The 27,420-nt window shown below is 36.0% G+C and overlaps 2 protein-coding genes across 3 annotated transcripts in view; both read left to right on the forward strand.

Annotated features, from left to right (window-relative positions):
- The first annotated feature begins 845 nt into the window (after positions 1-845).
- cmtm6 (CKLF-like MARVEL transmembrane domain containing 6) lies at positions 846-22,566 on the forward strand. Its single transcript, XM_051721292.1, has 5 exons — positions 846-988; positions 1,291-1,425; positions 18,232-18,408; positions 18,846-18,944; positions 20,686-22,566. Exons 2-5 carry the CDS (start codon positions 1,300-1,302, stop codon positions 20,845-20,847), a joined length of 564 nt encoding a protein of 187 aa, XP_051577252.1. The 5' UTR covers positions 846-988; positions 1,291-1,299; the 3' UTR covers positions 20,848-22,566.
- A 1,357-nt stretch (positions 22,567-23,923) lies between these two features.
- LOC127454033 (copine-4-like) overlaps positions 23,924-27,420 on the forward strand; it is a 119,504-nt gene continuing 116,007 nt past the window's right edge. For both annotated transcript variants that reach the window (XM_051720959.1, XM_051720958.1), the window contains exon 1: positions 23,924-24,094. The gene's annotated coding sequence lies outside the window, so the exon portion shown is untranslated. The remainder of the gene's footprint in view (positions 24,095-27,420) is intronic.

Here is a 27,420-nt window from a genome sequence, read left to right on the forward strand (position 1 = left end):
GGACCTCAAGCAACATGGATTGTGTGCGCCTCTCCTCTCTTCCTCCAGACCCTGGGACCCTGATTTCCAAAGGAAATGCAAAATTTACTTTCATCAGAGAACATAACTTTGGACCACTCAGCAGCAGTCCAGTCCTTTTTGTCTTTAGCCCAGGCGAGATGCTTCAGACGCTGTCTGAATTTCAAGAGTGGCTTGACACAAGGAATGCGACAGCTGAAACCCATGTCTTGCATACGTCTGTGCGTAGTGGTTCTCCCCCACATTTTTGATTGGGTTTTGTTTCACAATCCTCTCCAGGGTGCGGTTATCCCTATTGCTTGTACACTTTTTTCTACCACGTCTTTTCCTTCCCTTCGCCTCTCTATTAATGTGCTTGGACACAGAGTTCTGTGAACAGCCAGCCTCTTTTGCAATGACCTTTTGTGTCTTGCCCTCCTTGTGCAACGTGTCAATGGCCGTCTTTTGGACAACTGTCAAGTCAGCAGTCTTACCCATGATTGTGTAGCGAACAGAACTAGACTGAGAGACCATTTAAAGGCCTTTGCAGGTGTTTTGAGTTAATTAGCTGATTAGAGTGTGGCACCAGGTGTCTTCAATATTGAACCTTTTCACAATATTCTAATTTTCTGAGATACTGAATTTGGGATTTTCCTTAGTTGTCAGTTATAATCATCAAAATTAAAAGAAATAAACATTTGAAATATATCAGTCTGTGTGTAATGAACTAATATAATATACAAGTTTCACTTTTTGAATGGAATTAGTGAAATAAATCAACTTTTTGATGATATTCTAATTATATGACCAGCACCTGTATAGTCGATTATCAGAGCCATCTATACTTTTGCCAGGCAGTCACAGCAGGGAGTCCTTCCTTTATGAAAGAAAACCAAGGGAGAGCGGAAGTGAAACAGAACTTTGCTACACAAAGGACGCGAGAACGGCGAAACTGAACACGCAGTAGACAACCATCCGATAAAACAACCAGGTATACTATTCTTAAATATTCATCAATACAGTCATCACACATAATCTGTTGTTAATAGTCATTTTGACCCGCAGACTGTTTATATCCATCGCTTTTTGTTTATCGACGTTGTTAGTTACTTGTACTTAAACTTGACTTGGATACTTAGGTTTACTTTCGGTTTTCAGCGCGTGGCTAACGCACATCGATTGTTAATTTGTTTTCCTACGGTCAGATATATTTACCTCAACAAATTTATGAATGCATACACACATTATAACCCTGCATCCATAAACAGTTTTATTTATTTTATTCGTTTTCAGATATACTCCATGGCCGCCGCAGAACCGGTGTACAACGAGACAACTACAGTGCAGGAGCCCAAATCCAAAAAATGGCTCATCGTACCATCGGAGAATCTTGGGAAAATTGGATTCGTGATCAAAATCGTTGAAGTGGTAAGCGGCGTGTTTAGTCAGAACATTTTCTGAAGAAGAGGTCATATCTGTGACCAAGTGGTTGGTCAGGTTTAATGACATTAAGTCCAAAACACACAATTCATGTTAAACTGGGGATATTGGAAACCTGAAGGGTGAGTTTTTTTCCTAAAGTATAGTAAACAATCACTGGCAGTTATGCTGATTAGAATATGCAGTGTTGACGTCCTGTTTAACGTATGCAAAGGCTTCTGTTCATGCATGTGAACATTGAATTATGTTCTATTCAAATGTTTAAAACTATGCATTAAAATAGGTCTGTTGAGAAATGTAAATGCATAAGTGGAATGATACCATTTAAGTGCTAATTAAGCATGGTGCTGATTTCTCTGCAATATCTCACACATTCTTGGTAATGAACGAACATGTCAAGACTTTGGCGCAAGTGTGGGAAAGCAGTTTTTTCTGCTTTAAATTATACAAGCCACTTTGCATTGCAGTCATATGCTGCTTGTGTTGTTGCTCATGGGACATTTTGTAATTGAGGTTGCTGATTTGCGGAATTCCCTCCAATTCCATGGTATCTTCCTTGTTTGACAAAATGTAGTTCCGTTTTATTGAACCAAACTGATCAGCTTGTAATAACATTATAAAGAGGAACATACTATCAGTGGCAGAGCTTGCCCTTTTGGTTTCTGGGTGCAAGTGAGAAAGCCTGTGTTAAGGGGAAGATCGAGAAATTAGATAATGCCTATGTAAAATATCTGCAAGGAGGAAATCAATGCCATGAAATTGTTCATGACATTTATTTATTTAGCTACAACTATTTTATTCCAAATACTATCACTATATTTTTTTTAAAGTAGGGCCATGGGTGTGCAACACCCATTGAAGCTGCATATGTTTTGGCACAGTAAAGAGATAGGTGCTGGCTTATCCAACTGTTCGAGTGGCTCTTGATTAACAATATATTGTGAATTTGCTTTTGGTCTTTTTGAAAGAAACAATAGATGTAGCCAACTCATGTTAAGAGGGGTTAATTGTGTGAAAGTATGATTATAGTACTGCGGCATGCTTTCTGTCCTTACCCTACTTGCTTAGCAAACAGTCTTTTTATTAAAAGTAGCATTTTAATCTTAATTAAGAATCACACAACTGAAAGGCCACCTTGCTGTAGCACTTAAAAATATAGCTCACCCAAAAATGAAAATTCTCTCCTTCCAATTCTTCATGCCATCCCAGATGTGTATGACTTTATCCCATCTGCTGAATACAAAGATTTTTAGAAGAGCATCTCAGCTCTATAGGTCCATACAATGCAAGTAAATGTTGAACAAAACTTGAAGCTCCAAAAAGAACATGCAGCATAAAAGTAATCCATAAGACTCTAGTGGTTTAAAATAAAACTCAATATAAAACTCCTTTTTCACTATAAATCTTGACATCAGCGGTCTCCTTGGTGATCGAGCTTGAAATCTTGATTACACTTCCTAGCGCTCTGTGCATGCATCAAGCACTAGGAAGTGTAATTGAGCTTGAAATCATGATCGTGCCTAGAGACTGCAATGGCAAGATGTTAAGTGAAATAGTAGTTACATTTTGGTCTGTTCTCACCCAAAATTGATTTGATCACTTCAGAAGACATTGATTAAACCACTGGAGTCTAATGGATTACTTTTATGCTGCCTTTATCTTCAAGCTTCAAAGTTTTGGCCTCCATTCACTTGCATTTTAAGAAAGTCATACACATCTGGGATGGCATGAGGGTGAGTAAATGATGAAAGAATTTACATTTTTGGGAGAACAATTTCTTTAACCGCTGAAACAAAGCAAAAAATGGGCATTCTTTTTGTCATTCAGAGGTATCACTAATTGGTAATTACTTAGAAGTATTTGTAGTTCCTAAAGATTTAGCCTTTTTATTTTTACCAGTCGGTTCATGTGACATGCTCATGTGTCTTTCTTTAAATTGTAAATGCAATTAGAGTGCAGATGCTAAATTCAATCACTGCATCATTCTTAACTTTCCAAGTATGTTGTGGTTAAAGAGAAGTTAAAAAAGTTACAAAAAAGAAGAGCCCTTCAGTACAAGGAAAATTTGAACTCATTAAATTTAGTGAATAATTACCACATAGTGGTCAACATTGAGACAAATATACCCTTTATCAGTAAATCCCCTTGAAGTCCAGCGCTTGGTCTCATGCCCTCGAGGAAATTAGATTTCATCTACTATTTTTCCAGTAGTGTATTCAGGGAAATTGCCATTGGAGTTTTTTTGTCCTTTTTACAACATGTTGTCCTCATGTGATGCACATTGAACAGTATTTTATTAAAATCATGTTGCAATGAAAGAACAGACTCACTGTTTGATCACAGACAATTTGCATTGTAGTCAACATTTGTTACAATGGTGTGTCTTTCTCAGGTTAAATATTTTATTAAATATTACAGCAGTTATTGTTATTTAGAGTATAATTATATGATACTTATGATTCTATTTCATATGAAATATAAAGCTGGTGTCTCTTAGAATGCCAGAGGCACAGTGACGTGTGGACGTCTGAAATTCCCTGCCATTAATTTCCTGTTTTATGTTGCCAACATCCTACACACAGACACCTTGGTACTTCCCAAGATAACTTCACCTAGATCAATTGCAATGTTGAAGCTGTTTGAGACTGCATTGAATTACTTTTCCTTGCCTGTCTCGAAACCACTTTATCAAAGTTTCACCCACAAACTAAAGTGATTATCGGCAGTAGTTCAGAAGTGGAGGCAAAATCCAAATGTCAATCTTAGTGCAAAATGTTTTTTGCCTTATATCAAGCCAATGCTCTGTAGGAAACATTAACCAGTGAAAGTTTGCAGCTGCTCTGTTTGTGTTTTCAAAGTTTGAATCTTTGTTATTCTCTTCTCAGCTTAGGAAAAGGTATGTTCGAGTAAACTAAAGCATTGTTTTTTATACGCTTTTTATATAATTTATATATTTTATATATCAAGCTAGTGCTTTTGTATTAGTTGATACTTAGTGGAAGTTTTAAGCTCCTCGGTGTGCAGTTTCAAAGATTGGAGCTTTTGTTTCTCTATTCTCAGTCATTTCTAGTGGTAACAAGGGGTGTGTAAAAATATGGATTTTCCAATGCATCGCAATCTTCATTTGAACAATCTCGATATTGATTCTTAAATCCCAAGATCAATCTTTTACTCTGTGCGCAACCCACTACAATGAGAGGAAATCCCTCGCATTTGCAACCAAATTTGGCGCTTTGCAACTAAAATGTATATGTTTGGCATCTGGCTGGTAAATGTTTACATTTCATTCACCATTAATTATGTAGTATAGTGGTGGAGTATTCAGCAGCGAGATCCTTTCACTGCGTGTTAAGAGTAAAAGTTGTTCCGTGTAATGCGTGTCCAAAGACTAAATCCACACGACCCATTTGTCATTGAATAATGTCTCTTTTAATAACCTTTCTGTTCTCTGCAGTCAGTTGTTGATTTAAAAAAAAAAAAAAAAAAAAAAAAAAAATACAAATAATTTAAATACATTTAATCATAATCCTGCATGGTACAGAATCAGATGAAATAAAGTAATTCGAGTCTCTCTAGTTAGCATGCGCTCATTTACAGACACACTTTATCCACCCTTTTCCTGAACGCGGAAGTGTTTCATGATTTGCCTGTTTTCAATTTCCAGTCTCCAGTGTTTTCACTCGCATCAGTGTTTATTCTTAGCGGGTAAAGTATAACATTTGTAGAAATTGACAAAAAAACATGTGACTCTTCCAGAGGTGGGGTCTTGATCTTGTGGTCTTGGTCTCAAGACGTCTCGAGACCATATAAACGTGGTCTGGGTCTTGGTCTCAACATATAAAATCTTGGTCTGGATCTCGGTCTCGGCCTATTGATGGTCAAGACCGCTGTGTATTTACCAGTGCACTAAATGCGATTATTATTTCAGCCACTAGTTGGCGCTGCATCTTTACCATTACTGAGAATTTGCAAGCAAACTACTTCTGCCTCGGTCATACCGCATGCGTCAACAAGCACCATCTCTCATCACATGAATGTAAGTGCAAGAACTATGGTTTAACAACACAAAGCAAACATTAATGATTTATGATTACATCTGCCACGTAGAAGCCGTGACTTCTCTCAGGGTAATCGCATGACCCAATAAGATATTTACGTTGCGAGGTGTTCTTTATTGGCGGGAGTAGGGCTGAATGATTGTGACTAAAATCATAATTAAAGATTTGTACCCCTGATATTGTAATCGCTATTAATAAGACCTATTACAATAATTTGAATGAATGCCATACTTATGTAGCTACACATCCCAGACAAGATGAGAACTGTGTTCCTGAATTAGTTCATTCTGTTTATTCATTAGTAGCCTAAATTAAGACAGTGACCAAACAGACAACTTTACAGTGTTCCTCTTCTTGGCAGCATGAAATAAAACTTAAATTGTGATTAAATTATATACAGAAGCGAGCAAAACACGCTCCAATTAATCACTGAAGCTGTCAATCACTTCAGTTAAACCCAAGCTCACTGAGTTCTGCACTCTCCCCAAAACTCTCATTATAATCAATAAAGCTGTCGTAATTGCACAATAAATTTCTTATTTACATCGTTTTTACTCCTTGCTTGAGAGTGCGGCAGTAACCACATACAGAACTCAGTCTGTGAGCAACGGCTGAGCCGTGACATAAACGCCTCTGATTGGTCATTTCATTTATGCGCTCAGCTGATGTCTGTGATTTAAAAAAAAAAAAAAAAGTTATTTTGTTAGAATAATAATGCATATGAAACATTTCTCAATTATGCTTTTGGGAAGTCAGACTAATTTCAATTAATCAGTTCTTTCAATGTGATTTTCAATTATTGCAAATATTTCACATCAGCTTTTTTCTTGCTTTGTTTCTTAACTGTTATTTTCAGTGCATAACTTTATGCATAGTTGTTTGATTAGTTTAATAGTCATAATCATTAATAGTGTACATGCAGTGAAAATCAGACTAATGCTATGCAGACTTCAATTGTTGTGCACTAGCCAATTCAAGTCACTTCACTTTAGTTGTATTATTTTATATATATTTGGATTACGAAGGCATATCGTAAAACTGGACTGTTTTCTCTATATAGCAGTCTGGAAAATGTCAGAGCCTGCAGTGGTAAAATTTGCATTTGAAAATTTTGAAGATTCTGAAAATAAGAAATGGAGAGCAACCTGCAAAATATGTCACACATTAATAAGTGAAGCACGTGGTACAACATCATCATTCAGTAGGTAAGTTAGTCACATTGTCTTTGATATGTTTTTTTTTATTTTATATTTTTTCTCATTTGCTAGACTGCTAACTTTCATAAAATGAGAATTTTAACATATAACAATATTAAAGTACATAACCATGCCTACCAATCTGCAAAATCCTTAAAATTAAAATGATGTAAAATGATTTCATACTAGTGATGACTGTCATCACAAGGCAATTTAGGCCAGTCATGTTTTCAATGAAAATGACAATTCTTATTATCATATTACAATATTTTGATTTGTTAATGAACAGGGGTATTTTCCAGAGGTGGGGTCTTGATCTTGTGTTCTTGGTCTGGGACTTGGAGGGTCTAGTCTTGGTCTCAAGGGGTCTAGTCTTGGTCTTGGAGGGTCTGGTCTTGACTACACCTCTGGGCTCTACAGTGCCGATGTTTTTTATTATTATTTTTTTTTTTATACAGTGCCTCACCTGAGTATTTAGATGAAGTGATGGTGATATCATTCAACACTTTGAGTTGTTATGAGAGCCAACAACTGCACAAGTTGTGCGTGAAATACATTTTTACTCCAAATAACACTTAAATGGTTGTTCTCTGTCTGAATCGCTAGTTCCAGTTAGTTTTACACTGCGTCTTGAAACCAGAAACAGTAAACGGGCAATTAGAATAATCATGACGCCGCCCAGTGGTTGCTAAGGAAAACTATGGGTAATGGGCAATGCCGTTTTAGTTAGTGACGTTACCGGTTTTAGCATGTGTTCAACAAATCAGTGTAAATACTTGAAAATAGTACAAATTATGCAATTAAACAATAAACAAAAAATATTATTTGAAATATAATATCTTATTGGTTGGTTGAATACATTCAATATTTTAAAGACATTCAAAATATATTTCAAAATAATAAATTTTTCATTAAATAAACTCAAGGGTGAATGAAATCCAATCAACTTTATTGATATGCACTTTATATTTATATTTCATTTAAAAGGATACATAGTAGCTTAATAAAAGCATTAATTTCCATATTAATTATTTAAAATATCTTTCAAATGTTTTTACTAATACATTTTGTGAATGAACAAGGTGTGCAAAGCCACTTCACCGACTTATTTTTGAAACCCCAGTTGAACATTGCATAATACTAAATTATTACTGTAGGACATGTCAGGTTGATTATTAAAATATAATGCTGAATTGTCATTATTATTCTGATTATTAGATTTGCGTTATACAAAAGTAATATATTTCTGTCCTGTTTACTTCACCTTCACCTGGGGCTTTTATTTTGACACCGAAAGTGCTGTCATATTTACTTCAACTTCACAAGGAGCTTTTATTGTGACAGAAAAGGCAATTTGACGAGTGTATTTGACAGTTTTGTTCTGCATTTCCTGAAACGCTGTAATCTCCAATTCTGTTATACAGTCCCGAGTTTGTAGATTTGTATAATATTGTGTAACGGTTACTAATGTTTGGAATTGCGCAGATGCTTAAACCTGCATTATTTTGATTTCACAATGCACATGAACTGATCTGAGAGCGCCGCCATGCGCGTGCACACTGGTTAGCCATCAGTGTGTCACCGGTTTGTTCTAAATCACACAAAGACCATGTTTATTTGTCTTTAAATCACATCCTTTTGTGAATTAATAATCAAATATGACCAACTCGCCATTTTGATGATATTTTGATCAGTTGTGCAGCCCTGAAATTAGTCTACTGATGCTCTCTTTATGAAACTTAATGGCCAAATTAAACCACATTAAAATCATTGCGATATTCATGATATTGGTCAATTTTACATCATCAGCAAAATTCTCGATTTATATCGTTAATATTCGATATATCGCCCAGCCCTATTTTCAGTGTATCTTGAGTTTGGAAGACAGCTGATGTTCTGAAAGTTTTGCTTTGAAAGATCTGTTCCAAAATACCTTCTTAGTAGGGATGTACCGTTACTGATACGGCGCTCGTACTCATGCTCGTAAAAATGCTACAATACAAAAAACCGACACCATCTGATGTACGTATGTCATTACATAAACATTCAGCACGCATACTAAAATCACGTTATGTACTATTGAGGTTATTTAACAGCAAAAGCTGTGTTTTTAAGATATAAATATAAAAAGTTGTGCTCAAAAGTTTGCATACCCTGGCAGAAATTGTGAAATTTCTGAATTTCTTCAGAATTCAAATTGTGCTCCTTGAAACAACCACACCGTCTTTTTCCAGAGCAGCCTGTATTTCTCCTGAGGTTACCTGTGGGTTTTTCTTTGCATCCTGAACAATTCTTCTGGCAGTTGTGGCTGAAATCTTTCTTGATCTACCTGACCGTGGCTTGGTATCAAGAGATCCCCGAATTGTCCACTTCTTAATAAGTGATTGAACAGTACTGACTGGTATTTTCAAGGCTTTGGAGATCTTTTTATATCCTTTTCCGTCTTTATAATGTTCCACTACCTTGTTACGCAGGTCTTTTGACAGTTCTTTTCTGCTCCCCATGGCTCAGTATCTAGCCTGCTCAGTGCATCCACGTGAGAGCCAACAAACTCATTGTCTATTTATACACAGACACTAATTGCAATTTAAAAAGCCACAGGTGTGGGAAATTAACCTTTAATTGCCATTTAAACGTGTGTGTCACCTTGTGTGTCTGTAACAAGGCCAAACATTCAAGGGTATGTAAACTTTTGATCAGGGCCATTTGGGTGATTTCTGTTATTATGATTTAAAAAGGAGCCAAACAACTGTGTGATGATAAAATCTTCATATGATCACTATCCTTAAAATAATTTCACAATTTCTGCCAGGGTATGCAAACATTTGAGCACAACTGTAGTTTGCATTTGCTGCACGCTTCTAATGTGAGCACTTGTGAATGTGTGTAGATAGTGTTGTGCAGCCAAGGAGGAGCTTTAAAAGGTAAATTGACGGTTGATTGACAGGTGAGGGGTGGTGCTTCGTTGCTGTCCAGGATGTATTCAGGACAGATTAGCTTTTACACCTCAAATGTAATGTAGTCTTATTCGTTTTTGACTACCTCCGTATGTGGTTTTTGTGATCTGATCACAAAACATTTTTTTGTTGATACCCTGTTTAGACCTGTATTTAGCGCTAACCACGTGATCGGATCACCAAAAACGCATCATAACACCAGGTGTAAACGGGGTCTTTGAGAAACAAGTTAAAGGGGCATTTAGTAGTTCTCTAGCTAGCATTAGCATTGCTCTTCTTCATGTACTTTAAGTACCGATGTTACAGTGGTGTTAGATGCTGTGCTGCCATTGATGTGGATCAGCCTGATCATCTCTGCTGCCCCCGTCACCTTTGGAATATCATTTGCATCTAGAAAATTTCGTGTTTGAGGTAATTTAAGTTATTTATTACTCTTATAATATAATTGCTTTATCTAAAAACAAATGTCAGAAATCAAGTGAACATGCTTCTACTGTTAAGGATAAATTATTATTGTCCCTCATATCAATAATCTTTGGAGACTGTCTACATTTCACGTTATTTCTAAAGACAGTTATTACCTTTATTAGAGAACTGCTTAGCGTAAAATAAACCTCAGTTATCTAGAGATAAAGAATGTCATGGTAAAGGAAAGATTAGAATTGTTTTTGATGATAAAATGTAGCATGTTTATGAATACTGTACATTGGCATGCAAAAGTTTGGGCACCCCTGGTCAAAATTTCTGTTGCTGTGAATAGTTAAGTGAGTAGATGAACTGATCTCAAAGGCATAAAGATGAAACATTCTTTTAAACATTTTAAGCAATATTAGTATATTATTTTTATTTTGTACAATTTTAGAGTGAAAAAAGGGAAAGGAATACCATGCAAAAGTTTGGGCACCCCAAGAGATTTGAGCTCTCATAACTTTTACCAAGGTCTCAGACCTTAATTAGCTTGTTAGGGCTATGGCTTGTTCACAATCATCATTTGGAAAGGCCAGGTGATGCAAATTTCAAAGCTTTATACTTGGGCTGCAACAACTAATCGATAAAATCGATAATTATCGATAATGGAAATCATCGACAATGAATTTCATTATCAATTAGTTGGATATTTGCAGTAAGCACGGAGAAGTCCGTCAGTGACGTCACTTCACAGCCCAGTTAAAAATGGGTTGCATTATGAAACTCGTTTAAAAAAACAACAAAGAAATATGACCCAAGTTGTCCAGCGCACGAGAGCACTTTATAAACACTTAAGAAGATGTTAATAATCACAGTTTAATGTGGACCGGTTGCTGCGTCAGGTGCGTTTACAGAGTGCTTGTGCCGTTTGAATCGCGAGAGTTGTTTCTCTCCAGTGCATAACTTACATTTTACTGCTATTTTCTATGTTTTATAATGTAAACATGTTATGAGTTCAAAATCAGCTGCATATTTCGCAAAACTGTTTGTTCTTACCATAAGCGAGTCTCTGTTAAACGCTGAGCAAGGGAGCGCGCGCATCTGCGTCAATCAAACCGATCGTAATGGAGAAAGGGAGCGCAATCATTTTGATTAAACTGTCCAACATCATACCACGATTTCAGATTCAATGTAATCAGTTGTGCAGCTTTCATGGATATCAGACTGAAGTCTCAGCAATCAAGGTGTGCTTGTTTTTAAAGTGTTTTCTCCTTTTCATGTAAGCGCATGTGAGCACCGGGATGAGTCTTTTCAACGTGAGAGTGAATTTGCACGGGTGATTTTACAGATGATTATACTGTTTTAAACTGTATGAAATGCTGAATATAATGTATACTAATGCTAAGGGTCCAGATAATGCCACATCATGTAATGTCTGATTTCACTAGTAAATTTATACAATGGCAAACATTATTTTACTGGATAAACATACAAATAAAAAATAAAATAAAAAAAGAATAGTTTAGAAGCATGTAATCAGTGAAAATACTATTTAAAAAACTATAATATTAAAATACTTAAATGTATATAATCAGTGACAGCGTACAAGCGTACTGTATATAACATAATTATTCAGCTGAGCAGAATTATTAACATTTCTATTCTCATGTCACTATTGCTCTCTGCTGGGCTAATTTGTTTGTCCCACTCCATCCCGGATGGATCATTTTACTCTTTAATGAAGAGCATTTTTCGTTAAGTTTTAGAAGGAACTGTTTCGCATATGTCCTGAAAGTAATAATAATAATAATAATAAATTTAAACTTCTGATGATTCAGGCTTTGTTCAAAGTTTTGTGAGAGTAAAGAATCGTTAATTCAGTAATGTAAAGCAAACCAAATCCTTATGCACTTTTTAATTTCAGTTTTTTGAAAAATCATATTTTAATAAAATACAGGAAATAAAATTTACAATTTTTATCCGATTAGTCATAGAAATAATCAAAGATTAATCGATTATCAAAATAATCTTTAGTTGCAGCCCTACTTTATACATACTCTGACTCCTCAAACCTTGTCCCAACAATCAGCAGCCATGGGCTCCTCTAAGCAGCTGCCTAGCACTCTGAAAATTAAAATAATTGATGCCCACAAAGTAGGAGAAGGCTATAAGAAGATAGCGAAGCGTTTTCAGGTAGCCGTTTCCTCAGTTCATAATGTAATTAAGAAATGGCAGTTAACAGGAACGGTGGGTTCAAGCTGAGGTCTGAAAGACCAAGAAAACTTTCAGAGAGAACTCCTCGTAGGATTGCTAGAAAGGCAAATCAAAACCCTGTTTGACTGCAAAAGACCTTAAGGAATATTTACCAGACTCTGGAGTAGTGGTGCACTGTTCTACTGTGCAGTGACACCTGCACAAATATGATCTTCATGAAAGAGTCATGAGAAGAAAACATTTCCTGCATCCTCACCACAAATGTCAGCATCAAAAGTTTGTAAATGAACATCTAAACAAGCCTGATGCATTTTGGAAACAAGTCCTGCAGACTGATGAAGTTAAAATATAACTTTTTGGCTGCATTGAGCAAAGGTAAGTTTGGAGAAAAAAGGGTGCAGAATTTCATGAAAAGAACACCTCTCCAACTGTTAAGCACGGGGGTGGATCGATCATGCTTTGGGCTTGTGTTGATGCCAGTGGCACATGGGAACATTTCACTGGTAGAGGAAAGAATGGATTAAATTAAATATCAGCAAATTCTGGAAGCAAACCTCACACCATCTGTAATAAAGCTGAAAATGAAAAGAGAATTGCTTCTACAACAGGATAATGATCCTAAACACACCTCAAAATCCACAATGGATGACCTCAAGAGGCTCAAGCTGAAGGTTTTGCCATGGCCCTCACAGTCCCCCGACCTAAACATCATCGAAAATTTGTGGATAGACCTCAAAAGAGCAGTGCATGCAAGACGGCCCAAGAATCTCACAGAACTAGAAGCCTTTTGAAAGGAAGAATGGGCGAAAATCCCCTAATCAAAAATTGAAAGACACTTAGCTGGCTATAAAAAGCTTTTACAAACTGTGATACTTGCCAGGGGGTGTTAAAAAGTACTGACCATGCAGGGTGCCCAAACTTTTGCTTCGGGCCCTTTTCATTTTTTGTTATTTTGAAACCGTAAAAGATTAATATAAAAAGTAAAATTGCTTAAAATATTAAAGAAATGTGTCATCTTTAACTTTAAGCCTCTTGGAAATCAGGCCATCTTTTGCTCGCTTAGCTATTCACAGCAACAGAAATTGATCAGGGGTGCCCAAACTTTTGCATGCCACTGTATTTGAAGAATTTGTTTTATTTTCAAGCAACCAACGTCATGGTTTACACAAAATCCACAACAATCGCTGTGCCAAGCTATTTTGCACTAAACTAATGAAGACGTAGATGCCTTTTTTTTTTACCGTTATTTGCCTTTGTCGGTCTTTCTGTCTTCTTGCTTGAAGCAAGTTGCTTCAGACCTTTTTTGCTTCTTCAGCAGTACAATTACTGGATCTCCTATTGTCTCTGCTGATAAAGTACGATAAATAAGTATGTTCCATTATGTTCTGTTACCAAGACAAATTCCTTGTGTAAGCTTACTTGGCAATAAAGCTCATTCTGATTCTTTCCGCTCTTCGGGTCACCAAATAACAATGTTCCAAGCATAGCCAAGCGTATCTATCTGCACAGAAGGCAGCCAGTGAGCGCAAGGATTCTCTTCTTCGACGTTTAGTGAACCACCGCGGGTCATGTGATTTCAACATGGCAAAACACATTGAAGGGGGTGACCTGCACCATGTAGAATAAAGCACTTTTTATAGAAAACTATTAGGAGTACAGTCTTCATCTCATGTGAGTGTACACCATTTGGAACAAACTTCACAAAAACAATTCATTCGTTTGTGTAAAAACTTTTTTAATTGGCTCCAAACTACTGAATGCACATTTAAGGGATTCCTGTTGTAATTCTACCTCGGCATTTGAACTTTGCCTACAGCATTTAAGCTTCTGGGAAAAATAGGTGTATACTCAAATATATGCTGAAATCAGCTCTATTTGCAATAGTTCTGCTTTCATTAACACCACATTACACCTAGGCCTAAGTCTTACATGGTTTGTTAAAGTTTAAAGGTCATTTCACTCATAAATGTCTAAAATGAGCTCATTGCTGGCTTTTTATTTCACTGATCTGAAGATGTGCTCCGTATTGATTTTTTGGACACAGGATTTTGAATGGGTCCTGTACGGTTGCGATTCTGCTGCTTAATCGACAATAGCATTTGTGTGTTGTGATCCTGCCGTTACTTTCTAAAAATAAGCACAGCACCGGCTCAAAACAGACGATGTGAGTCAGATATGTGGGCTGTTTTGGCTTTGTCATCATTTTAGTGCATTGTTGACATTTGTTTCTGATAAAAAAAAAAAGCTATTTTGTATAAATAGGAACATTGTTACGATTTTTTTCTTCTTTAGTGCCAGTTATACAGAATGTATTCTTTTTACCTGCTTTACAATACTGTAATCATTTTGCCACCCATTATGCATGTAATTAAGGTGTGATTATAGTATACTTTTTTTAATGGCTATGCTCTCTTCATTTTTTTATGAATACTTGTACGATATTTAAAACTCTTGTTACCATGTATTTCTGCTGAATATAACGTACTGTATGACATACACTGCCTGGCCAAAAAAAAAAAGTTGCCATTTGATTAATATGTTTCAGCTGGCAAGAATTATTTTAACCATAACTGATGCTGTGTGTAGCTTCTCATTTCTTAAACAACCATGTCGGAAGACGTATCCTGTGGTTGTGGAAAAGATGTTACTGTGTTTCAGAAGGGGCAAATTATTGGCCTGCATCAAGCAAGGAGATTGCTGAAATCACTGGAACTGTCCAACGCATTTTTAAAACCCGGAAGGATTGTGGTGAACCGCCAGCTTCGCGGAAGAAATGTGGTCGGAAAAAAATCTTGAATTATTGTGATCGGAGATCACTAAAACGCTTGAAGTCACACCGTAAAAAATCGACAGTAGAACTCATGGCTATGTTTAATAGTGAAAGTAAGAGCATTTCCACATGCACAATGCAAAGAGAACTTACAGGATTGGGACTAAACAGCTGTGTGGCCACAAGAAAGCCACTTGTTAGTGAGGATAATCGGAAAAAACTACTTCAGTTTGCTAGGGAGCATAAAGATTGGATTGTGGAGCAATGGAAAAAGGTCATGTGGTCTGATAAGTCCAGATTTACCCTATTCCAAAGGGAAAGGGATGGGATTTGTGTGTCATTTCATCTAAACAGCCATTGTAGCAAAGTAGAATTAATATTTCAAAGGCATTAAATAAAAATCTATTTAAAAATGAAAGCATGTTTCCCACAGTTTTTCACTAAATTAACACAAGGGAGAGTAAAATGTAATCATTTTCATTGATTTGCACATTTATGCTTATATTTAACATACAATCATGTATGCAAATGCAGTCGTGTTTATTTCACCTTCATCAGGAGCTTTTATTATGAAACGGAAAGTGCAATGTTTGTTTGACAGTTTTGAGGTTAGCATCTTGTGAACCGCTGTCAAACTCTCTTTTACTGTTCCACATTTGTAGATTTGTTTAATAACTTTATAGCGGTTACTAATGTTTGGAACTGCGCAAATGCTTGAAACGGTAGTACTTCACAATGCAGGTGAACTGCATTAAAAACACGAGCCCCCGACATGCGTGCACAGATCAGCGCGTCGCCAGTTCATTATGAAGCGCACACAGACCAACTTTATCTGTCTTTAATTGCAGCCATTGACAGTTAAATAATCACGTACAGTTGAAGACAGAAGTTTACATACACTTTGAAGTCATTAACTCATTTTTTTAACAACTCCACAGATTTAATATTAGCAAACTATAGTTTTGGCAAGTCCTTTAGGACATCTACTTTGTGCATGACACGAGTAATTTTTCCAACAATTGTTTACAGACAGATTGTTTCACTTTTAATTGACTATATCACAATTCCAGTGGGTCAGAAGCTTACATACACTAAGTTAACTGTGCCTTTTAAGCATCTTGGAAAATTCCAGAAAATGATGTCAAGCCTTTAGACAATTAGCCAATTAGCTTCTGATAGGAGGTGTACTGAATTGGAGGTGTACCTGTGGATATATTTTAAGGCCAACCTTCAAACTCTGTGCCTCTTTGCTTGACATCATGGGAACATCAAAAGAAATCAGCCAAGACCTCAGCAAAAAAGTCTGGTTCATCCTTGGTAGCAATTTCCAAATGCCTGAAGGTACCACATTCATCTGTACAAATGCATTCTGTCTCCTAGAGATGAACGTAGTCACGAGGTTACCCCATGTGACTCTACCCTCCCTAGCAGCCGGGCTAATTTGGTTGCTTAGGAGACCTGGCTGGAGTCACTCAGCATGCCCTGGATTCAAACTCGCGACTCCAGGGGTGGAAGTCAGTGTCTTTACTCACTGAGCTACCCAGGCCCCCTGTGTAAAAGTCTTCATGATTTCATGCTGAACTCTTGAGCAGTGTAAATTCATTTAAAAAAAATTATGCACAGTTTAATTAATTTAAATTCTTATTTTAATAATAATCAGCTTTCAGCAGAGAGGTAAATCCCGCTGAGTCTCTCACGAGAAGTGAATCGTATTCTCTCACATGATTGGTTGTGCGCTGCAAACGTCACTCATTCATGTGCACAAGCACGTAATCTAATCTTGAAGTCGGCATCGAAGCCTGAGTTGACAGAGAAGGTTGATGAGCTGCATCATGGTACCAATTAAGACTGACTGGATTGGTTTGAATTTGTCAACCTGTAACCAATCCTAAAACCCTGAGTTTGTTCAGAGACCTTCATGGTACAGGCCTCAGGTCTAGGCTAAGCAATGTTATGCGACAATAAAATGAAGTCAGCTGACTACCTCAATGTACTGAATGACCAGGTTATCCCATCAATGGATTTTTTCTTCCCTGACAGCACGGGCGTATTCCAGGATGACAATGTCAACATTCATTGGGCTCAAATTGTGAAAGAGTGGTTCAGGGAGCATTAGGAATCATTTTCACACATGAATTGGCCACCACAGAGTCCTGACCTTAACCCCATTGAAGTATTTGGGGTGTGCTGGAGAAGACTTTACGGAGTAGTTTGACTCTCCCATCATCAAGATCTGAAGCGAAGATCTCGTGAAGATCTCGGCCAAAAATGAATGCAGCTCTGGATGGAAATAAATGTGATGATGTTGCATAAGGTTGTTGAAACAATGCCACGACGAATGTGCGCCGTAATCAAAGCTAAAGGCGGTCCAACGAAATATTAAGAGTATGCAACTTTTTATTTTGGACAGGCAGTGTATAACTGAACATATTGGTATATATATATTTTTTAAAGGCTTAAAAATCAATCCAAAATTATTTCTTTACTTCGGGATGAGTTTAACAGCAGGACAATTGTCATCGTCTCATTGTTTGTTTAGTGAAAAGGATATGGTTAACTAGTAGTCACATTTGCTTATTCATTTGAGTAGAGCTGTCTATTTTAAGTGTCTGCATGGCTCCTTTGAGAAGAAGTTTGACTGTATATGATGTCATTACATGCTATTTTCAGTTCACTAAATGGAAATGGACAGTGTCTTGAAATTGATGCAACTGTAATTACTCTATCATTATGTGTACATGTGACTAAAACAAAAAGTTTAGTATAATAACTATCACTTTTCTAAGACTTCAGTGACTGTGATGTTAGTGCAGCAAAATGAATAAAAAAAGTAAACAAAGATATTGTTTTGATATTTGTGTGTTTCCCCGAGTGAGTCTCATTTGTTAAGCTTATTCTTCTAACTGATAGGAATCCCCTGCCAGGCCCTGATGTATTTACATATTCACTAGATTTGGGGTTGTGTGTATGTCCTAAAAAAGCAATATATACTCTAGAGTACACTCCAATTTCGCAAGAATTTAGCTTTGTTTCATTTTCTATCTGTCACAAAGATCTAAACTTTAATTTAGTGACATGGATTATGTCATATGTGACGCATTTCATTTTCTATTTCACACAGGGTAGTTGTTCAAACAAAACAAGCAAACACTGCCACCTGATGGTTAATGTACTCACTTGTGTCCCCACAGCTCCTTTCGTTTGTGGCATTCGTGTTGGAGGAGGTCGTGTCCAATTGCTCATCCTGTGGGCCACTCTACTTCTTTGAATTTGTCAGTTGCACAGCCTTTTTCTTCACATTGTTACTTCTAATCCTTCTTGCCACTACGCTGCACCAGAGAGTTGGAATCAGTTGTTGGCCCTCTGTGGTAAGTCAGCTGACCTGTGAATGTAAAAAGAAATAAACATATATAATAAAAAAATCTTCCCTAGTTAAAGTTAAATCTTCCTTTAACTTGTCATTTATTTATTATAATTGTTTTTAATTCATGTTTTATTTCCCTTTTTTTTTGGGTTGCCATTTTTAATGTATAATTTTATTTTAGTTTTTCATTTTGTGTTTTATTTCATTTAGATTTTTGGTAATTTATTTTAGTTTAATTTCATTTCTATTATTTTATTTTTATTTTTTCATTTGGTAGTTTAATGTATTTTTATTTTGTCATTTTTTTTATGTATATTTTATTTTGCTTTTGTTTTATATTTTATTTAAAAAAAAATTATTGTAATTTATTTATTTTATATAATTATGTTTCTTTTTATTCAAAAAGTCTCTAACTTACACACTCTTTGAATGCTCCCATAGGACTTTGGATATACAGTAGCCATGGCATTTTTATTCCTCATTGCCAGTGTTGTGTTTGTGGCAGACAATGGTGGGACGAGTCTGGAGCAGACCGCAGTGGTATGATACATTATTGTTTTAGCTGAGATGATGGCATAGCTTACAGTTGAAGTCAGAAATTTACATACAGCCAAATACATTTAAACTCAGTTTTTCACAATTCCTGACATTTAATCTGAGAAAACATTCCCTGTCTTAGGTCAGTTAGGATCACTACTTTATTTTAAGAATGTGAAATGTCAGAGTAATAGTAGAGAGAATGATTTATTTCAGCTTTTATTCCTTTCATCACATTCCCAGTGGGTCAGAAGTTTACATACACTTTGTTAGTATTTGGTAGCATTGCCATTAAATTGTTTAACTTGGGTCAAACGTTTTCGGTAACCTTCCACAAGCTTCTCACAATAAGTTGCTGGAATTTTGGCCCATTCCTCCAGACAGAACTGGTGTAACTAAGTCAGGTTTGTAGGCCTCCTTGCTCGCACACACTTTTTCAGTTCTGCCCACAAATGTTCTGTTGGATTGAGGTCAGGGCTTTGTGATGGCCACTCCAATACCTCGACTTTATTGTCCTTAAGCCATTTTGCCACAACTTTGGAGGTATGCTTGGGGTCATTTTCCATTTGGAAGACCCATTTGTGACCGAGCTTTAACTTCCTGGCTGATGTCTCGAGATGTTGTTTCAATATATCCACATAATTTTCCTTCCTCATGATGCCATCTATTTTGTGAAGTGCACCAGTTCCTCCTGCAGCAAAGAACCTCCACAACATGATGCTGCCACCCCCATGCTTCACAGTTGGAATGGTGTTCTTCGGCTTGCAATCCTCACCCTTTTTCCTCCAAACTTAACGATGGTCATTGGCCAAACAGTTAAATTTTTATTTCATTAGACCAGAGGACATTTCTCCAAAAAGTAAGATCTTTGTCCCCATGTGCACATGCAAACTGTAGTCTGGCTTTAAGGCGGTTTTGGAGCAGTGGCTTCTTCCTTGCTGAGCAGCCTTTCAGGTTATATCGATATAGGACTTGTTTTACTGTGGATATAGATACTTGTCTACCTGTTTACTGCAGCATCTTCACAAGGTCCTTTGCTGTTGTTCTGGGATTGATTTGCACTTTTTACACCAAACTACGTTCATCTCTAGGAGACAGAATGTGTCTCCTTCCTGAGCGGTATGATGGCTGCCTGGTCCCATGGTGTTTATACTTGCGTACTACTGTTTGTACAGATGAATGTGGTACCTTCAGGCATTTGGAAATTGCTACCAAGGATGAACCAGACTTGTGGAGGTCCACAATTTTTTTTTCTGAGGTCTTGTCTGATTTCTTTTGATTTTCCCATGATGTCAAGCAAAGAGGCACTGAGTTTGAAGGTAGGCCTTAAAATACATCCACAGGTACACCTCCAGTTCAGTACACCTCCTATCAGAAGCTAATTGGCTAATAGTCTAAAGGCTTGACTTTCTGGAATTTCCAAGCTGCCTAAAGGCACAGTTTACTTAGTGTATGTAAACTTCTGACCCACTGGAATTGTGATAGTCAATTAAAAGTGAAACAATCTGTCTGTAAACAATTGTTGTAAAAATTACTCGTGTCACACACAAAGTAGACATCCTAAACGACTTGCCAAAACTACAGTTTGCTAATATTAAAACTGTGGAGTGGTTAAAATTGAGAAAAAAAATAAGAGTTTTAATGACTTCAACCTAAGTGTATGTAAACTTCTGACTTCAACTGTACATCATGCTACTTAAAAATTAAATTTAACTGACAGTTGATTGTCTTTTCTGTATTGCAGATATTTGGCTTCCTTGCCACAATGGCCTTCTTTTTTGACTTAAGTCTCTTTTTGAAAAAGAAAGGTATTCCATGTCGAAGGGGAAGCAATCAACCCGCAGCAGACAACGCAACCAGATCAGTGCCAGAGACAGAGAAACTTAATGCTAATGGAACTGAATAGATTCTAATTAGCATTTTCACCAGCATTTTACTGGCAGACTGCTGCTGTGCTCAATAGCTTTTTGTCTCTTAACAAACACATTTTTTTATACATAAGAACTGTTTTTCCAGAAGCACAAATTTTATGATTTCATAATATTTCCATTATAGTCTCTAGCCTGCTAATGGACCAGTTTATCTCGTGCCTTGAAAGTTTTTATTCTGTACTTGAAATACATATAGGAGTCTTAACTTTACAGTTGAAATAGGAGACATACACACATCTGCTTACATTATGCTTACATTTTGCCACAATGACAATTTTTTTCATGGGTTTAAAAAAACATATGAGTACAGAAATGAAGTTGTCATGTCCCCATCAGAGCCTACGTTCTGTACTATTGTAGATTTAAATTGTTATAGGTTAACAAGTACATAAGATGCACCGTATTTCTTAAAGAAAATCTCATCACCGATTTATTTAATAGTTTTGTATTCCTGAAATAATGTTTTTGAGAAATCAGAATTCAATCATGTAAACATTGCTGAATGACAACTGTTTTATATCACAGGATTATTAATAGAATATTTGCTAAATTAATGAAAGGTCAGCAAATTGTATTAAATATTAAAAATATTCATGTCGTTTATTACTTGTGGGACAGGGAAATGTTGCACTGTATAGACAATGTCATTAAATCTGTTTTATTTTTAAGATATTTTAGTGAACATTTGAATTTGATGACAGCAGGATGACATTTTATTATCAGCATTCACTAATGGCCCGGTGATAATTTTTGCTGTGCAGGGGATGTCAGGGGTGTACAGTTATAGATTTTTTTTTTTTTTTTTTTTAATTGAAACAATCTGTCATTTTTATATTGTGTGGTACTAGAGGTGTTGTACATTTTCCTTTGCCTTGTTCAATGTGAGCACACATGTTGACCTAATTCTATCATGGGTTTTGTGAGCTGTACTTTGTGAAGTGTTCAATTAAATGGGATATTTGTGGTTATAAGGAGGCATGTACGTGTAGGCCCAGTTGTGTTAAGGTAAATTTAAATGCCCGTAGAGATGAACGGACTGCAAGTCTTTGAGACACTAATCTGCCCTGTATGTTTTAACCTTCCTATGCTGTAGAATGGACTGCTGCTTCCTGTGTTAATTAAAAAATGTGAATGTGACTTCCAGATATTTTGTTGATGAAGTGATAAAACCCACTTTCTTTTTAATCCTTCTTAAGGTATAGGTATATTTGTTTGGTTGATTGAATGGACCAAAAAATGTTTTGAGTTGCATAGATGGGAGATTTAATTATTGCTAAAGAATTCATGATTTTTCCAAATGTAAAGACTAGTGGGTCTGTTTATATACTAGAATTGTTTCTGCAAAAGGTCACATGGAAAACTTTTACAGCACTGTTTTTATAAACATTTATCCATTCCAGTTAAGCAATAAATAGCCTCTGTGCTCTATGAGTTAGACTCTTGTTTTTATGTATGACCTGTGAAACGTGCACGTTGAAACGGCTTCACAAACTGAAGTGTTTATTATGCAAACAACACTTTGTATGTGGTTAACTCAAACTTGTGGATTCACATATACAGCTAGACACTGATTGCTTATCGTCTCATGGGAATTGTGACCATTAGTCTTGAAAATCTAATGTTGGCTAACCCAAACTTGTTTGTGCTTTCGAAAAACCAAATAAACACAACTGACGACCCCATTATAACCGAGAGATCTCATTGTGGATGTCATCTTCGTTTTTTGACTATTCATTGCATTACTGCAAACTACACATTTTTTTCATGTCACATGTTTATGCTGCAATTCTGTTTTGCATTTTAAACAAATTTTTGCCCAAAAATATCAACATTGCTAACTAAATATAACCCACATGTGCATTTATTAACACTATTCATTGTTAATTTATTAAATTGTTAATGCGCAGGAGAACTGTCAGTAAAGTAGTTTAAAGGAATATTCGGGGTTCAATTCAAGTTAAAAGCTCAGTCGACAGCAACTGTGGCATAATTATGATTACTACACAAATTTATTTTGACTCGTCCCTCCTTAAAAAAAAAAAAAAAAGTTACAGTGAGGCACTTACAATGGAAGTGAATGGGGCCAAATTTTGGAGGGTTTAAAGGCAGAAATGTGATGCTTATAATGTTATAAAAGCACTTACATTAATTCTGTTAAAAACTGTATTATTTGAGCTGTAGAGTTGTTTAAATTGTTATTTTACAGTCATTTTTTGACATTACATCGTCATGGCAACGAAGTTGTAAAATTGGCTATAACTTTAAACAGAAAAGGTTAGTGAGTGATTTGATCACACTAAAAGCATGTTAACTCGCATACTGTTTACGTCTTGTAACTAGACTTTTGAAACGGTGGGTATTTTAACGAATTGGCCCCATTCACTTCCATTGTAACTGCCTCACTGTGACCCAGAATTTTGTTTGTTTTTTTAAATAAAAGGAGGGGGAATCAATTTATTTATTTATTTATTTATTTATTTTTTATTTTTTTTGTGGTAATCAACATTATGCCACAAATGGTGTCGATTGAACTTAACTTGTATTGAACACGGAATATTCCTTTAAAGGCAAAACAGAACAGACACATTCTGCAAACTAACACTAGAGGTCGCTGCCTACAAAGTAACAAGCAGTCGACCGTATCCCTGAAATTGAAGATCAATTAGGCTTAGTAACTAATAATTACAGCTATCATTTTCCTTATAGTTTGATATTTAAGTGATATTTTGCTCATATAGTAAATGTAGGCAATATGTAGGCTTTATGTTTCATAATAGGACACCTAATTTTCGAATTTACTTGTTAAACGATGTAGCTGGTAATTGTCAGAGGGAGGTCTTTTTCCGTTTAAGTTTTTATTAATAGGACATTTCATCTTAAAACATGCATGAAGCTATATTTACATTTACAAAGCATTGCCCCCCCTAGATTTTGCTTTTGCCCCCCCCCCCCCCGGAACTTCTAACGCACCCCAGACCAACGCTGAAACACGATCAAGGGGGAATCATTTGAGTGAAATTATCAAGGAGGTTCACGCGCGAGATGCAATTTCTCAGCGACAGAGACACGCGCTGCACTTTAATTCCACTGATCTCCACATCGGCTTGAGGATGGAGCTCGACTCCTTGTGTGGAGCATATTTTTGCTCAGTGCACTGTGTTTGATTATAAGCAGCTAAGCAACAATTTTCCCGGCTGGGATTGTTTTTCATGTTTGTTAAAGGTGAGTCCAACGGCTCTCTCATCTTTCTAATTGCAGAGCGCACGAGCGCTGCATCTTATCTTACAGATGTAGCCTATATGCAGATGCGCGTGCTTACTTTTAACCGTAGTAAATTCAGTTCAGTAGAAGACAATAGTTGCGATTTGTAAACCTTCTCTGTTATTAGAAAACTTAAAAAGACGCATTCCATAGCTGTGGCAATACTTGGCTGATGTTGACCATGAAGTTGTTAATGTGTTGTTGTGGATGTAATACATGCCCAAAGTTTTTATTCATACACTTATTAAGTTTGAAACTTGGATAAACTGCTGTGGAGTAAGATTAATCTTAAAGAGGTTGGCAAACTGTTAAACTGCAACTATATTAAACTGGACATAATTTACTGTAGGCAGTAAAAAATAGCAGATACAAACCAAATTACTATAGTAATTTAAGCCTTTATAGTATAATAGACATTTTACGATTTAAAATTCAGAGAGAGGTGTATAATAGCATATGATTTGAGGAGCCATCTAGGTTTTCTCTGCACAGTTGTTGCAACAGCTGATCAGTGTACAGATGGAGGTGAGCAATTAAAGCATGTGATGTGCAAGAGACCTGTTTAAGTTTATTAAAGCAATTAAATCTGCATAGAGACAGACTTTGTGTTTCACCTTACCCAGAACTGGCAAAGTTTTAATTTTTTTAATTTTTTACAAGCTCTCAGTTATTATAATATGTTGTGAAATGTAATAGTAGAGGCCATAAATATTATGAGATACCCAAATTAATATGGGATGTATGGTCACTCTTACAAAACAGAGGTGTTGAAGAGTCCATTTGTTTGAGGCTTGCACACTTAGTCAAGAACATTGCTAGAAATCCTGGGTTTAGTTGTGGATATACTTTTGTGTCCAAAAACTACTAAGAAATACAGGAACTGAAAAAAAAAAAAAAAAAAAATAAAAATAAAATATATATATATATATATATATATATATATATATATATATATATATATTAAACTGGAAAATGAACAACAACAAAAACATTTATTTTAGAAAATTTAAATGAAAAAAAAATGTTAAGATGCAAAATTAATACAAAATATTTAAGATTCTTCACTATTTAGGTCACTAATCAAATATGCATGGGTCATCAGGTTTTGCACAAACTTGTGGAGTCTGTCCCAGCTTCATTGCATGCTGTCATTAAAGAAATATTCTGAGTTCAATACAAGTTTAGCTCAATCGACAGCATTTGTGGCATAATATTGATTACCACAAAAATTACTTTGGACTTGCCCCTCCTTTTCTTTAAAAAAAAGCAAAAATCTGGGTTACAGTGAGGCACTTACAATAGAAGTTAATTTAATCTCACTATTTCAAAAGTATAGCTACGAGACATAAACAATATGCGTGTTAACATGATTTTAGTGTGATAAAATTGCTTACCTTTTCTGTGTAAAGTTATATACATTTTACAACTTTGTTGCCATGACGATGTAATGTCAACAAACACTAAAACCCTAAAATGACTGTAAAAATTACGATTTAAAAAACTTTACAGCTCAAATAATACATGCGTTTTAATAGAAGAATTAATGTAGGCCTAAGTACATTTATAAAATTATAAGATTCACATTTCTGCCTTTAAAACCTCCAGAAATTGGCCCCATTCACTTCGTGCCTCACTGGAACCCAGATTTGTGCTTTTTTCTTTTCTTTTCTTTTTTTTTTTTTTTTAAAAGTCGAAAATATTTGTTTTGGGGTAATCAACAAATTTTCCACAAATGCTGTCGATTGAGCTTAACTTGAATTGAACCCGGAATATTCCTTTTAAGCATTAGAGGGGCATATTAAAACCTTTCAGTTCAACTTTTCTCTCAAATTGCTTTACTGATAATATACTTTGTTTTGGGGTTTATGTCTTTCCTTTTTATATATACATGCAAGTTTAGCCCCAGAAAAAGCATTTTAGTTCTAAACTTGGCTTGATCTGTCTAGGAAAATGTAACCAGGATCCTGCGTTTCCGTTATGTCATTACTTACTGTACCGTTTCCTTGGTGCCTTTTGTGTCACAAGCATTTAATGTTTCTCTATTACAGAATGTAGTATATCCCATCTAATTAGCCAACTTCCTAAAGTATAACAAGCTATCATTTTCAATAGCTGCCTGTGTTCTTGTTGCCATCCGCATGCAATCGAGCAGGCTGATGAGCTGATCACATCCAAATGAATAATTGGTTTGTTGTAAATTACTGGAAATAAGACTAAATGAGCTGAGATTGCAGGATGCTGGACTCTGCTGCGTTTCTGATTGACTGCATCATTTATTCTCCATTGAGAGTCATCATTGGTGTTTGTTAAATTAGGCGCATTGGTTTTAAGGACAGGAAATTACCTGCTGAGATGGAGAGGAAAAGTGTAGTTATCACAATGGTTTTAAGGAGAGGAAATTATCTGCTGAGATGAAGAAAAAAGATGCAGTGATCATGTCGCGAGAGGGGCGTAATGTGGTAATGAGTTTCACAGGTTGCATCCGTCTGTCAGGGCATTCTTGATGTGTTTGGTTTTTGCATGAGTGAGATGATGTTAAGAAATGCTTAATACTTAATAATGTGTTGACAACAAGTCAGCATTAGAACACACTGTAAATCTAATTAAAGTTGCAGTGTGTATTTTTTTGTTGTTAAAATACTTTCTCCTCTCTCAGTTTAATATGCAGAGAGAGCTTAAAATGAGCTGCATGATAATGCTTCAAAAAATTTACTTACTTTTTACTCTTACTCTACTTTTGTGTCCCACAGAAAAATAACAGCATACAGGTTTGGAACAACATGAGAGCGCATAAATAATGACAGAATTTTCATTTTTGTGTGAACTCTTGCATTAACCTCATGTTGCTCCTGTTGTTAAAATGTACTATACATTGTCTGCAAAATAAAGAATAACATCATCTCGAATTCTAAGAAATCAAGTTGTTGTCTTCAGGCATCTTGCAAACACTGCTTGATTTGCATGTTAATTTTTTATTGCCTGTTGGTGAAATCATATAAACTCCAACAATGCTTTCTGTCTCTAATCTAAAAATAATCAAAGCCACCAGGGTTTGGAGAACGCTTGTGGCCCCTGCACTACAGAAATGATTAAGTACCCAGAGCTTGTACCTGCTGGAAACAAACAGACAAATACAGGTTTATTTATCACCACTGCTTATTTTGCATTGAGACCATTATGAAGGGTTCAAACAGAATGCTTTGCATTAATTGCATTGCAAACAGCACAATGGCTGGGGTGAAATAAAACCCATGTTGAGTTTTGTGTCTCCAGGTTATGGACTCTAC

This window comes from Myxocyprinus asiaticus, chromosome 16 (genome assembly GCF_019703515.2).
Source record: "Myxocyprinus asiaticus isolate MX2 ecotype Aquarium Trade chromosome 16, UBuf_Myxa_2, whole genome shotgun sequence".
NCBI lineage: Eukaryota > Metazoa > Chordata > Actinopteri > Cypriniformes > Catostomidae > Myxocyprinus > Myxocyprinus asiaticus.

Coding starts and splice junctions, on each gene's coding strand:
- cmtm6 (XM_051721292.1), top strand. CDS start 1,300: ATGGCCGCCGCAGAACCGGTGTACAACGAGACAACTACAGTGCAGGAG. Junction 1,426..18,231: donor TGATCAAAATCGTTGAAGTG/GTAAGCGGCGTG, acceptor GTGTCCCCACAG/CTCCTTTCGTTTGTGGCATT. Junction 18,945..20,685: donor GTCTGGAGCAGACCGCAGTG/GTATGATACATT, acceptor TCTGTATTGCAG/ATATTTGGCTTCCTTGCCAC.